The 15,058-nt window shown below is 37.8% G+C and overlaps 1 protein-coding gene across 5 annotated transcripts in view; it reads right to left on the bottom strand.

Annotated features, from left to right (window-relative positions):
- Positions 1 to 1,073: 1,073 nt before the first annotated feature.
- LMO3 (LIM domain only 3) overlaps positions 1,074 to 15,058 on the bottom strand; it is a 68,209-nt gene continuing 54,224 nt past the window's right edge. For all 5 annotated transcript variants that reach the window (XM_045288446.1, XM_045288445.1, XM_004713775.2 and 2 more), the window contains 2 exons: positions 14,763 to 14,888; positions 1,074 to 3,982 (listed from right to left, as the gene is read on the bottom strand). In XM_045288446.1, the coding sequence (XP_045144381.1) occupies positions 3,877 to 3,982; positions 14,763 to 14,888 (232 nt within the window). In that variant the 3' untranslated portion in view covers positions 1,074 to 3,876. The remainder of the gene's footprint in view (positions 3,983 to 14,762; positions 14,889 to 15,058) is intronic.

Genomic DNA, 15,058 nt, shown 5'->3' on the forward strand with positions numbered 1-15,058 from the left:
CACTATTGTAATCATGGTGATCTGAGGGTGACTCATTAATTAATTGATGTTCTTTTTTATTATGTTGAGTTAATGAGTAATTTGTGTGAGGTAATTCTCTGAACACATTGATGACTTGAGATATTTTCTGGAGCTTTCATTCAGTGACATGCTGAATAGGGAGATGTAGGAGCACACTTTCTGTGCTTGCTATTAACAGGTTGGAGATGGGCATGCGATAATGAACTGATACCTTAACTCCATCTGTCTCAAGTAGCCGGTATGCCCCAAAGGAGTGCTCAGGACAAGGCTTGTCACATAGTAGGTCCTCAGTAAACATCAACAGAAATAATGGCTATATGAAACCTTTGCTTTCCCTCACCTCAAATAGCATTAAATCACTCTTATAATATCTACAATGGTGTTTTCAGACAAAGTAATAATCAGGAAAGCTTTTGCTAAGCTTGTATTCCGTGCTAATGGCCTATTACAATAAACATGCAGATTGTTGTTGCAACTTACTGAAGTGAGCACTAAACATGTGTGGCCGATATTCATTTCTGTGAAATTGTTTAAGCGAATATTTAGAGTGGCTTGCCTAAAGTGAGAACTAACAGGAAACCACTTGTGTGTGGTATGTTTTACTTGCAGGTATAATTTTCAGCACCCTGTTTCACTTAAGCTACATATCTCTTTTGGGGAAATGTACAATTTAGTTGTTGTTCTTCCTTTTTTTTAATTCATTCAACAGGAAATAAGAAACTTGAAATTTTGTCTAATAACAGCAACACAGTTGCCTTCAGAAACATCACTTAGATTTTATATAAATGTACAAAATTACACCCAGCAATTGCTACCTTCATTTTTGACATTTCTCCCCCTCACAAAAGCAAATAGCAGTAAACTAGCAAGAGCTCAGATATCCTAAATATAACATTTGAAGAACATAGTCAAGGTACTTTGTCTGTGCTTATTAAGATATACACTTAGTATATCATAAAAGCAAATATTCTTCCACACATTTTATCCTTTTTTTGTGAACTTAATGTGTTTTCTAGATAATATCTTATATTTTGCCAATTAAGCGCAACAAAACAATGCAATACCCCTTTTATTAAAAACATAAATCCAAATATTAAAAAATGAATGAAAGAATCCAGCAGGTATTTATTAAGCAAGATGAAAGTGAAATTACAAACACAGGTCAGCTTTTAAACTCAGCCAGCACTCTGGTGGGGTGGAAGGTCTGGGCCCTTCTTCAGAGGCAGTCGATGTAAGATGCATGTTAGGGACCGCACTTCCCGGCTGGAGACATCACAGCTCCATCCGAGGTGTCCCTACTGGAGGCATCAGATAACAAGCTAAGTGATGGTCGGGGCTCACAACACAAAAAGGAAACTTGACAACAATCCAGGGACTTGACGAGTCAAAACAATCAGTTTAGTTTAGTACTTCTGGTCAAAAATGCTACGATTTATGGGTAATTAGCTGTAAACTGGCCTATATCTGAAAATGTATTTCTATCTTGTTTTACAATTTCATGGAGATTAAAGATGATCTAAACAGATTAAGGCCTGAATCTTTAATCCAGGTGAGTAATACTGGAGGAAAAAAAGTGTAAGGATTAATTTCGGAAGGATTAAGTAAGACAGTAAACAATCTTGTTTAGTCTTTGAGTGGAAAGGATAGTTAAACAGCCTCAAGAAGTTGAAAACATTTTGCTCCCAATTTACAAGTATTTTGACATATTGATAAATTTGTCCCCACCTGCTTAAATCTGAAAACAAAACAAAACAAAATCACTTGAAAAAGATACTGATGGTTAAAACTTGACCTCCACATGAATTTCAAACAACTCTGGGAACTAGCGGGGTGGCAACATTTCCTTATCGCTTGCTTTTTTGCTTGTTTTGCTCTACCAGCCTTTTCGTGAAACAAATGTAAGATGCAAAGGCTAAATAATAGCAGCTACTTTTGACATTATCTCTTCAGTGTACATCAAATTTGGGGGACGTGTGACTTGAACACTTTACCATGAAGCAGTTGTAAAAATACATATCATTCACTTTTCACACAACCATGTTCTTTAAGAGGCAATATCCAGATTCACATGCATGTTCATGATATAGCTTTGTTTTAAAACAACTCAAATTTACACCAGCATTATTTTCAGCTTAATATGTTGACTCCAAACCAGGAATGCGTGTATAGCAATCAGTCTCTATCGGTAACATATAATATTGGCAGAACAAAAGAGGTATGCAAACACTAGGAAATATTGTGTCCTGTACAAGTGACATAAAAAGAAGTAAAAACCAAAGCCCTCGGCACTCAATTTGATCTCGGAAAATCAGGCTTCATTGTGCCCACCTGAATGACGTTTATTGAAAAGTAATTCTGCCGACAGGAGCGGAAGCAAAAGGGCAAAGTGGGAGCAACCAAGAAGCGGGGCCATATTTTCATTTTTAATTTCCTTAATTGTAATGTACATAACCATTCTCCATCACTTCTGATGCTAGAAGGCTTTCTCCTTTATCAGCTATCATGTTGGTGAGGGAATACTATTTCACCTTTAAAAAATAAAGTGACAGATCTCAGCCTAAGTGAGATGTATGCTGAGTGGGTAATTACTTCAAGAGAGCAATGAGAGTAAGACGTCAAACTCAAAGTGTTCACTCTTTGAGCATTACAATAAATGGCAAGAAGATACAGAAAAATATATAATCACTCGTTTCCAGCGTTTTGTCCATCCCCTTGTTTCTCTTCGAGAGGACACTATGGGCATCAGTTTGCTCTGACCAAATGTAACTTCACAGAGCAAGTGTGATCCGAGCTTCCAGGTCCATGAACACAGCTTCATAGATTCATATTCAAATCAAAATGTTAGTGTCCTAAATTTATCAGTCCATGACGTTTCTAAGCCCTTAGCCACTGTAGACAGGCACGGGCAAAATTTGTGTAAGAAATTGATATATTTTTCGAGTTATTTCATAAATGTGGTCATGCTTCTTTAAAGGAACCCTTTGGAAATGTTCGTATGATACCCAAAGGCACTAGTTCACCTAAGGGGCGAATGGCTGCACAAGAAAACAAAGCCATTGGCTGGGCAAAGAGCACAAATAAAGCATATTAAAAGGATAACTGCGAAGCATTAAGTCATTCTAAAAATGGCACTTTTCACGTTGGTATAAAATGAAAGTGCTTTGAGATGAAATTGTTATGCGTTTTTTTAAAGCTGATCTTTAACCCCCTGAAAATAGGGGGTTATAATGAAAACACTGATAGACTTTTTATCTTAGTGGCAGTAGGTTGTGGGTGTTGCTAGAATGCTTTGTGTGAGTGTCTTTCTTTATCTGTTAGTATTTTTAATGCTGATAGATTTGCTTTATCTCTATGTGTATCATTAGTGATACTTGCTTTTTTAATTTTTTGCTAGAAAGTTACAGCTCACTTAAAATAGCTGGTAGATACGGAAAGCATAAATATACAGTATGTTTAAACACTGATTGTACTAAATGCAACAATACAAAGAAGCAAACAGAACACAAATGGTAACACAATAAAACTGTATTACATTTGTGCTTCAAATATTACAATACTTTATATACAATAGTCCAAAATAAACATCTCATGCCAAGTGACACAAAAACGAATAGCAAGCAAAAAAATCCAGCAATATGTACATTACTTTTTTCCCCTTTAATAATAAACATTCAACTCTGAACTGGGGCAATTTCACTACATACAGATGCAGTCCGCCTTTTATTCCATACAGCCATCCTGCTTCCTAGATCTACGCTATTCAGTAGGTTCCTGGGTCAATTCTTATATACACGTGGAGCAAAAAAGATAAAAGAATGTAGTGCTTTGTATTCTTAATGGGGCGATGTTGATAGATCAGCGAACCTGGGGTGCATAGCCTTCTTTCATTAAACCCTCTTCGTAGTCTGTCTGGCAAAGGATCATATTATTCTTTAGGAAAAATTTGTCTCCAACACAAAATCTGAAAATAAGAAGAGAGAAAAAGCAGTAAGACCATTTCAATCAGATTTGAAGGTTTATTTTTCTGATCATAATTTCCGATGAACCTGAGAGCTTGTGTAGGTACGTGTTCATGATCAAAGTCATACCGCTTAGTTCACACAATGAAACATTATACACACAATATTGAATCCTATCTTCACATGTAAACATTTTTAAGAGCATCAAGTGACCCTTCAGGCTCCAGTAGTGATGTTTGACCACACTGGAGAGAAAAACAAATTGATTCATATACACTTTGATTAAAATAAAAGAAAGAATGATATTTATATTTCATGGTAGTGATTCTGGAAGAGTTCATCATTGCCCAGTGATTCACCTAATGAAGAGGCATTAAAATGAATCTCACAACGAGAAAATAAGTCCATCATAAAGTTTCCCATCAAAGTTTTCCCGTTAGTCACACTTACTGAAATGTGATTAAATTCAAGTAATTTGGAAGTGGTCATTCTGAAACGAAAGGCGAGCGCCTCAGCACCAGACAAGTACTGCGGGTCCTCTTCCTCTGCTTGCACAGGCTCCCCCACTAGGAAAGCGCCGATGTCCTCCTTGTAGCACTGCCAAGTACACCTAAGGGAGCCATCTCAACGAGCTTCTTAAGGTTGGTGTGATAAATGAAGCTCTTTCCCCCTGGCTAATTTTGCACATTGTTTTTTAAAGGTCCGTTTAATGTATAAGATTGTACTGTGCTTAATAAGTGCTCTTTTATTTTTTTTGGTATAATTTCCTAATGATGACTCTTTGGGTATAATCAAGGTCAAAGATAAATGTTTGTGCTGTTTCCGGCACATTTAACAATAAAGTAACTCTAGGGAGATCTGTATATATATTGCATTGTAACAAATTAACCTTTAAACAGTGGTGTTTGGTCGGGTTAACCCAGTAAAACTATTTGTAATTTTCCATGTTGACCTCAACTGCCTTTGATAGCGGTCTCCCTTTACCAGATAGTCAATTTTGAATGATGTTGAAGCAGAAATCTCTCGGTGGACGGATTAAAATGTTTGGTGAAAGCCACCCCTTAATGTTTTGTGAAGTTGAAAGTTTAAATGAGAGCAGTTGGGCTGATTTACATTTGCAAAGATCGGCATGCTAGAGAAACAGGGAACCTATTTATTTTCCAACTGGGTAGCTTTGGAAATTTATCCTTATACTAGCTAAGCAGATAGAGGGGGAAATAGTGTAATAAAAAAAATAGATGGAAAAGAATTAGCTTCCTCTTAAAGGACAATTGGCTGTTTATTTGCAGAATTTACTTTTTTTTCTTTTCCTTTTCTTTTCCTCCGGATTACTGCCTGCTGATGATGTTGATTGAAAGTGCCTATCTTGAAATCCTAGAGCTGTTTGTGGTCAAGGCTACCGGACACAAGGAACATTCAAGTTTGGGCTTTAAGTATACCTTCTTTTTAGTTGTTTAAAATTTTTTAAAAATATAATATAATTTTTAAAATATAAATGTTTAGTCATGCACTTTAAATGTTACACTTTAAAAATGGTGTTTAAGTAAACCACTCGGTAGATTATCCCAATCATTAAAATATGTTGAGTTAAAAAAGTCTTTCGGTTCTCGGACAGACCTACAAGGCAAAATAAGATAGGTAACCCTTACATGCAGATTATGTAACATATTATGTAAAAATAAAAATATCAGTTTGCCGCTCAAAATAATCCATCTATCATACTCTTGAAATCAATTTGAATTGACTAACAAGCAAATAAAATATTACATAAAATTAATTCAATAAGGCACTACCTGTTCTGGCTGAATATTTTTGTTTCTAAAAGTAAACTAGTCTACTTATATCCTTCCCTTCAACTCTACATTATCAAACATGCAAAACCAATTCCTCTGCCATCGTGTTGACTGAGACTCAAAGTGACCCTCTGTCAGGTTTCCCAGCCTTCATCCTGACTGCAGCCTCATCTTCCTCTGCATGGTCGCTGGGTTACACTTCTGACCTTGAAGTCTAACCCACATTGCCATCAGGGCTCCTTTATCATCTAATACTTGGAACCATCAAATAAAACATTATTTATTTCATGTCACTCAGAGGTCTTGAAATTTAGAAAACTTTTTTAGAAATAAAAATGTCCAGGCACCTGAAGTGAGAAAGTGAGCCCTGGTAGCACGAGGGGCTCCTCGTTGGGCAGCTCCCTGCGATATCAGTAGTTTGGAACCACCAGCCACTCCTTGGGAGAATGAGGAGGCTTTCTACTCCTATAAAGAGTCAGTCTTGGAAACCCATAGAGCCAGTTCTATCTTGTTGATGCCAGGGCAGCGAGTTAGGTTTAGTGAGAACATTATAAACCAAGCATGAGATCGAGTCCCAAGCCCCACTTCTTCATCTCCCCCAGGGAGGACACGAGACACATAACATACTGTCTGTCGCGGTTTACTGCGTGTCGAATAAAAACAGCGACCTCACTGAACTGAGGATAAAACAAAGCTATCACCAGTGAGTCCCTCTGACTGATAATGGCCCCAAGGGTTGCTCCTGGTTGCTGGCTTGGGAGTAAATCAGTAGATCATTTTATTGGAGAGCCTCTAGGTGAGCTCAAACCACCAACCCCTTCCTTATCAGCCAAGCATACTAACCATTTGCACTGTGCAGGGACTCACCTAGTTGTGTGAAGGTTAAAATAAAAGATACTGGGAAAGACAGAGAGGTAGGGTAAGATGAATCGGATTCAAATTCCTGTCCTTCACTTACGGTATTCAGGATGAAACTGCAATTTTTCTGACAAATAATAAGAGCCAATTTTAGGCAGTTATAGAAAAGAATGAAAATCAAATATGAAAAGCTGTACCTCAATGTTTGGAACACAAGCCACTAAAATAGCCATCTTGTACCTAGTACTTACCATATGCTACAGGTCCTTGGTTGGAAGTGAGCGCATTAGACTGCTAGCCTAAGCGTTGGTGATTTAAACTCACCTAGATGTACTATTTGAGACAAAGACTTATAATCCCTTTCTGTTAAGACGACAGCCAAGAAAACCCATGGGGCAGTTTTCCTCTGGAACCAAGTTGGACTCAACGTGAAGGCAGCCAACAATAATACCATGTATATAAATGGACTCACACTGAAACTTTACAGCCAGCCGAGGAAGTAGGTATTACCATTACCCATTTCCGCTAAAGCAACTTCGGCTTTCCTCCTGAGTTGTCAAAAGCCTATGCCACACTACGTGTATAATTCACTTTATGGAAATCTGCCCAAGTTTCCATGGTCAGAAAGTTTGTGAGAAAGCAGGAAGGTTTCTTGGCTCTCCTGGGATTCACACTCCAGGCTTTTACTAGAGACAGGGATGCAGGGAGGCTGCCAGTTGAAAATGGGGACTACAGAATCACATGCTGAACACATTTTTGGAATTCTTTCCTTATGTAACTTTCAAAAAGCCCATCTACCATTTGAGGAGCTGTTAGTAATATATATGGGATTTACATGTAGTAATATATAGGGGATTCCTACTTCACAAATGTTGTTACTAATATGTTATCCCCTGAATAAAGTCCATGTGCACTTACGTTGACTCTTAAAAGTCAAGATGAAACAGAATGTTGGTGAAGAATGTTGCATTTGTACATATAATTCAAAGGTAACAGCTCTAAAGGCTATAGTTAAGAGGTTATAATGAATGATATTTATCATGAAATTTGGATTGGTATCCTCCTTAAAATGCTCCAATTATAAGCTTGAAGAAATTAGAAAAGCAACAGTGCAGACTTGAAATACAACAGAATCATTAGCAACTGTGGTTTTATGAGGAAAAACAAAAATCCACAAAGCTAATTTCTATTATTATGTAACCAGCTACTTCTTACTAGACTTAGCATTTACAGAAAACAATCTTACAAAAGTGGTGTTGACCAGATGACACTGTAAGTATTTTAACAGGTCAAGCTAAAATTCCTGAAAATAAACTGCCAATCTCCCTTGTAATCTAATTCCAATTGCTGGTAGTCTGGTCAGTTCAATTAGCATTGCCCTCATTTTTAAAATGCTGAAGAACAAAAAGATGCCATTCAAATTAAAGTATCTCATCTTGACATTTTGGAGTTAATAACAGATTCAATTTCCCAATATTTCAGAGTGGATTTAGCTGGATTCATATGGTTTTAGAGATTTGATAAGTACAAAAAATAAGTATAATTTATAAGTCGTTCTTACACGATAAAATATGGAACTTATAGTAGTTTTAAGTAGGTTATCGAAAGCCCGTACTAAAAAGACTCCATTTGTAACATATTTTTTAGAAATGAAAATGTTATCTTCATCACTTTATTTGCTTAAGGTTAGCAATTGCCAATTATAATTAATTTCCACTCATGCATTATAAAACGTGGGACTGTCCACACCCTATATTTTCATTGTCTATGCTTTCCAATTTAGCATCTAGAGTTACTAAAAATGCAGATTTTGATAGTGTGCTTCATTTTTATTAAGAGATGCAAATTATATACTCATTGCTCTTCCATTTTGCAATTGTGAGCAAGGTGACTGTCCCCACTGACAGCCCAGGTGTCATTGTACACCTTGGTTCCTAGCAGTCCTTTCTGGACCCTTTTACATCACCGCTCATTGAGAATCCTGCTACAAATCCTTCAATGCCTACTTCATAGCGCTGCACCGTGCCTGCTCACTGAGTCAGAAACACCCAGCATTCTTCTTGCAACAGGCCTGGTGCTCTAACAGACGCTGTCTTAAGAATGACATCAGACTGAGTTCCAATTTTGTGTCAACCAATTTCTAACTGCAATCTTGACAAGTTACTTATCTGTGCTTCAGTTTCCTCATCTGCAAAATGTTCCCCAAAATAGGATCTACTGATAGGTGATTTTGAAGATGAAATGAGTGAGCACATGTAAAATATTCAGAACAGTGCCTGGTATAGGATCATCACAGTCTGAGAATTTGCTATGATTATCACCTGCCTAGAGGAGCCTTGGTGAAGTAGCGGTTGCACGTTGGGCTGCTAACCCCAAAGGTAGCCGTTTGAAACCACTAGCCAGTCCCCAGGAGAAAGAGGAGGCTCTCTATTCCAGTAAGGAATTACAGTCTTGGCAACCCACCAGTGGAGTTCTACCCTGTCCTTTAGGGTCACAAGGCAGCGTCAACACCATGGCAGTGATTTTTGGAGAATTGGCTCATGACTCACTTCACAGTTTTACTTAGCTCATTTGCTAATCAGGAGTACGACTTCTTCCTGTTGGACCACTAGTTAGTTTAAAAACAAACACACAAAGCAAAATTCTTTAGTGTCTATTCCTTCTATTACATTCACTGACCATGTAAAACCTTCCTGACTTCTCCCAAAGTGATTTATTCATGAACTTTGGCATTTCACATTTTCTCACGAATGTCTAACACGCTTCCTAATCTGGGTAGCAGTTTAAGGTAAAGGACCATGTGTTATAGACTTAGTTTGAACTATTAGCCAGACCACAAATTGTAATATAACTTAAGGTGTGTGGTCAATACCATTGGTTATGGTAGAGTTAATCCAGAATCAAATGCCATTAAATAACAAAGGTCTTTATAATTATGTTCTGATTCATTTAAATTCATTTGACACACATTCGTGGACTTTATACCTGTGTCATCTCATATCTGTCCCCTCCCCCACCAACGTCAGCTGACCTTTTGCCCCATTCTCTCCTCCTTCATATGCCTAGTGAATCCCTCTGCTCTCTCATGACACTGCTTCCCCAGAACATGTCAAAGGCTTCCACATCTCCACCCCTTTGCATGCTGATCCTCCAACTGCAAGACCTCCCTGCCCCCACCAAACACATTCTCTACATCCCAACCAGGGCAGGAAGTCTTTCTTTAAGTCGCATCACATCCGCCCTTGATGGCCATCTCCCCTCGGCCTCCACTCAGCCTTCAAGAAGGATGGCTATGAAGTCCCTCAGCATAGATGGGTTTAGCAGCGATTAGGTGGTACTTGCCTTGGGGTTCTGTGTGTCTCAGAGCTCTGAACCCCAGAAAGAAACAAACTCGATCCCGTTCGACTCTGTGTCCATGGGGTCTAGGACAGTGCTTGCCACATAGAAGGTATTTAATACAAGATAATGAGATAATCCTACACAATTGGGGCAGTGTTATTTTTTTAATAAACAAGCATATAACTTTCTTTCCTTATAAAATCATCATTAACTAGGTAGGTCTGATTGACTCTTAAGAAATTAACCCATTCTACCCAATTTTCTGATTGTGAATCCGTATCCAGTTATGATAAACCAGGCTCAAAATAACCTGCCTTTAGTGTCCTTTTGTTCAGGAGCCCCTGTGATGTAGTGGTTACAAATTGGGCTGCTAACCGCAAGGTCAGCAGTTTGAGACCACCAGCTGCTGTCTACTCCCACAAAGAGCTCTGGTCTCAGTAACTCACAGGGGCAGCTCTTCCCCGTCGCTATGAGTTGGCATCAGCTCAATGGCGGGGAGTGGTTGAATTTTGAGTGTCCTTTTGACAGATCTTTAGATGCTGAATGCAGGATTCGATGTTTACATACCTCTTTAAAAAGAGAAACAATGATTTGGACGGGAACAACCAATCCTGAAGCGTTATTAATACTACTATTCTGAAAAAAGGAACCCCTGCATGAAGCAAATGGTTAGACCACTGATTAGTAGCCCACTGGTAGGCACACTGCAGGGCAAGCCTGACACCCTGGTTCTGAAAAGTTGTAGCCTTAAAAACCTGACAGAAACCAATTCTACTTTGCACACGAGGTTGCTTTGAGTTAGAGCCCATTTGATGACAACTAAAAGCAAATATATATATATATATATCTATATATATCTTGATTCCTTGATTGTTAGTGACATTTCAACTTAAAAGTCAACATGAATTTATTATTAGATAAAATTAAGAGGCATTATAATTTCATCATTTGAGATGGCAGTAAAGTCTGCTTAAGGGAAAGTACCCATTTGCTTATATCTCACTTGAAAAAGGACAATATTGTGACAATGATTGGGATGCTTAAAAGTATAGATTCTTGTACTAGTGTGGTTGTATTAGAGCGCCAATTTTCCAAGCAAACTTCAAAGCAGAGGAGCCTCTGCTATATTTGAATCCTCTGTGTTCAGGAGAACAAAAGTGGTCTGCTTTGCATGAGTGACAAAGATTAGCTGACTTCTTGCATTAAGGAAGTTTGTCTTGTAAGGGTTGGAGTGACAAGACAATAACTAAGTGTTAATTGTGCATAACCAGCACTACAGAATCGGCAGTCCATTATGGCATATAATAAATGAAGCGGGCACAGAAATATATTAGGAGCTTTCATAATGGTACTTGAATAGTATTTTACAGCAATAAGAATGTGAACAGCTTTAGAGTCAAAATTTAGGAGTGTTTGTCTTACTTGAGTGAGCTCTACTGAGTAGATAGACTTAATTGCAAATGCAACCTTTCATTTCCATGGTGAAATAAACTTGACAGAGGATCTGTAAATAGCACGGACAACCTACAGTTACTTTGCATCATAATAGAATTTAGGTTGAGTTTCGCTCTTGAATGATGTTTTAATTTTCTGTATCAAAGATGGATAAGATAGGTAAAGCTATTTTTCCCAAAAGAAAAATGGGCAAAGGATATAAACAGGCAATTCCTTAAAAGGAAAAATAAATTCTCAACCCATCAAATAAATGCTAATTAGAAATTACAATAAGATACTTTTCATTCCTCACCGTCACAAAAAATTCTCTTTAAATACCAATTCTCAATGTTCATGAGAATGTGAGGAAATGTGTAAGCTTGCACATTACTGGTGTGACAATGTTTGGGACACATTTTCTGGTGAACATTTGGGCTATGTACATAAGTCTTCATAATGTTATCAACGTTTTGCAATTAATTATACTCTTGTGAATTAATTTGAGCACAGATTTAAGTATTTGTTTATGGAGTCTATATTACACTTATAGTTTTGATATGATGCATCTGATACTATAAGACCAATTAAGTAAACAGCACGAGATGTCATAGCCATAAAGCTGAACATATAAAACTTTAAAATATCTTATAAGAATTTTTAAGGCGAGATAAAAAGGAATTGAAAATATATTACATTAAAATGTCCAAACATTAGGATTTTATAGTCATGTGTTACGTTTCCAGAAGCTGCTTCTTTTAAAATATGCACTATATGCAATTTGTTACATATATGCATATGAATTCTCTTTGAGAATAGTGAGACATAAGGCAATTTTCTTTTTGGTTTTCTATTTTCTAAACTTTCTACTTGGAATATGTAATTGTCTATAAGCAGAAAGGCAGTAAGCATTAGTATAGCAAAAAAAAAAAAAACCCTATATTTTTAGTTGCTGTTATTAGTTTATCAATTTGACAATTAAATAAAAATATTCTAAATTTATTACTAGCATACCTTAAAAATGTATATACATTTAAAATATAAATTTCATTGGATCCCTGGCGGCATACTGGATATAAGTGGAGGGGTTGCAAACCACCTGCTGCCCCCTGGGAGAAAGACAGGGCTGGCCACTCCAAAAAGAGTCACAGTGCTAAGCCCAGGGGGCAGTGCTACCCTGCCCGATAGGTTTGCCATGAGTTGGCAACAACTCAGCGGCAGTGAGTTTGGTTTTTGGTTTATGGCTTATGTCCATGTGTGGATATCTGTGTTTTTGTATCCATACCAAAAAACAATGTGCATTTGCCAGTTTCCTTATGCATTGGGGTACAATCTGCAAGGTTAGCAGTTTGGAACCAGCAGCTGCTCAACAGAAAAAAAACCCGACGTTCTATTCCTGCAAAGAGTTACAATCTCAGAAATCCACAGGAGCAGTTCTACTTTGCCTTATAGGGTGGATAGGAGTCAGCATCAGCTTGATGCCAGTGGGTTTTTGAGCATGGAAATGCCACATTGAAATGTTAGATGATGATTTCTTATATTATTTATTAGGTAAGTTACATATTGCTCGTTATATTGAACTCCATTCTGAACACCTACATGCTAATGTGATATATATCTTGTGTGAAAATTAAATGAAGCATTATTTGATACATTTTTATAAACTAAAGCAAAATAACTAATTTTAGAGAACCAATCTCATTCCTGGTACTTAATACATATTTATTTCATTTAACTTTCAAAGTCAAGATTACAGTACTAAACTAAAAAGAGATAAAGACAGGAAACTTCCATCGAGTTGATAATGACTGTGTAGGGCCGAGTAGAACTGTCCTTTTGAATTTGTGTGGGTGTAAATCTTCACAGGGTCACAGCCTCGTTTTCCTCCTGTGGAGTGGCTGGGAGGTTGGCACTCCTGACCTCGTGGTTAGCAGCCCAGCATGGACCCCACCCAGCATGGACCCCACGATGTCACCAGAGATCTTCACGATAGGTATGAGTGTGTCTACTTTATACAGATGTGGGAACCAAGTTCAAAGAGATTAGGAAACACATTCAAGTTTAAAAGATGGTAGAATGAAAGTCGAATCCAGTTCTCCCTCTAAAATATACCATTCATTCTATGAGGAGGCTTCAAAAAATTTAAGGGGAAATTAATTCTTTTTTAATTCCATTTTTCCACAGGCTCTTTGAAGCACCTTCAAACAAGATCTCAAATAGAAGACTTCATTGAAAATAGTGCAAAATCCCAAGACTGAGAATTTGACTCAACTGATACTGACTGCAACCAAGATGCATGGATAATTATCGGGGATTGGAATGCAAAAGTTGGAAACTAAATATAAGAGCACTTGCGAACACGGCACAGGACGAGGTGTTGTTTGGGTCCGTTGTACCCAGGGTTGCTATTGGGACCGACTGGCAGCACTTAACAAATATATTCACTGATTAGCCACTCTGCGCAGGTGTTACCTCAAATGCTCTTTCTGGATTTATTTTCCTTAAAACCTAGCAAGTGTATTAATTTCTTAAGTGGCAGAATTTTAATGCTGTCTTCGTTTAAATGTTGGAGCATCATCTACATTTCCTACATGGACCAGCTTTATGGAGTTTGCAATGGAAGTAATCATTACACAGTTCAATAAGGAAAAATTGGAATGAGTCCTAATACTTTTAAGCTGAAAGAGTTCTCTGAAATGGAGTGATCTGGCTCCCTATGTTACAAATGAGACAACGAAGGTCCAGAGAGGAGAGCTGGTTGGCTTAGGGTCTCACAGGGTTAATGGCAGACTAGAATTTAGGTCTCTAGCTTCCCAGTGAGCTACCCTTTCTACTCTCCAATGCTGATGGTCATGTAATGATTAGCTATGGTTGGGCTACAGTTCCAAAGAGATTTGGGGGGAAAACACAACAAGCTTACAATTCAAGATAAGCAGTAGGGCACTGCAGCTATGACAATGAAGATGAAAATAAAATGCATGCACAAATTCCTGAATACTTGCAGCACAGACCTTTTGCTTGCTCAGAGTAGTGCAGAGTAAAGATACTTTAAAGATGCTTTGAGGGAGACAGAAAATCAATAAAGGAAAAGAGGAACAAGAAGACCAAAGTTTACAGAAGTGTTTTCATTTTTGATCAAATGGCATTATATGCTGTGTCCCTTTCTGCCAGAAGTCTAGTGGTGTGCTCCTTCTCCTCCTCCGTGGTTTCTTTCTGGCGTCAGAGGAAATGTTTGTAGAAAAGAGAAATGTGCGGATTCATTGTTTTCAACGTCGTAATATAATCTCCACATTAAATAATCAGCACAAAGAGATATCCATTTTTCTCCTTCTCCTTGATAAAGCCAATGAAATCTGTTTACCTCTGATTGCAAAGCTGACAGGCAAAGCAGTCCAGGTGGTAAACATTGTCCTTGGCACGCATCACCATCTCAAAGGCAGGGATGAGCTTACTGCAGGCGGCACAGTTTCCAGTTACACCGAAGAGCCTACAAGAAGAAACATTTTTCTTTTCAAACTCTTACAGGAACCCTGAGGTTGTGCAAAGAGAAAGCGCTAATAGACCCTGTAAAGCTATCAGTACACAAAGCCTTATGATACACAGGTGATCTGCATATCCTAGGCGTATACATACAAATTCCTCTGCAGTGCATTCTCA

The sequence above is a fragment of the Echinops telfairi genome, unplaced genomic scaffold, assembly GCF_000313985.2.
Source record: "Echinops telfairi isolate 266 unplaced genomic scaffold, ASM31398v2 ScPeMD7_21;HRSCAF=78, whole genome shotgun sequence".
Classification (NCBI taxonomy): domain Eukaryota; kingdom Metazoa; phylum Chordata; class Mammalia; order Afrosoricida; family Tenrecidae; genus Echinops; species Echinops telfairi.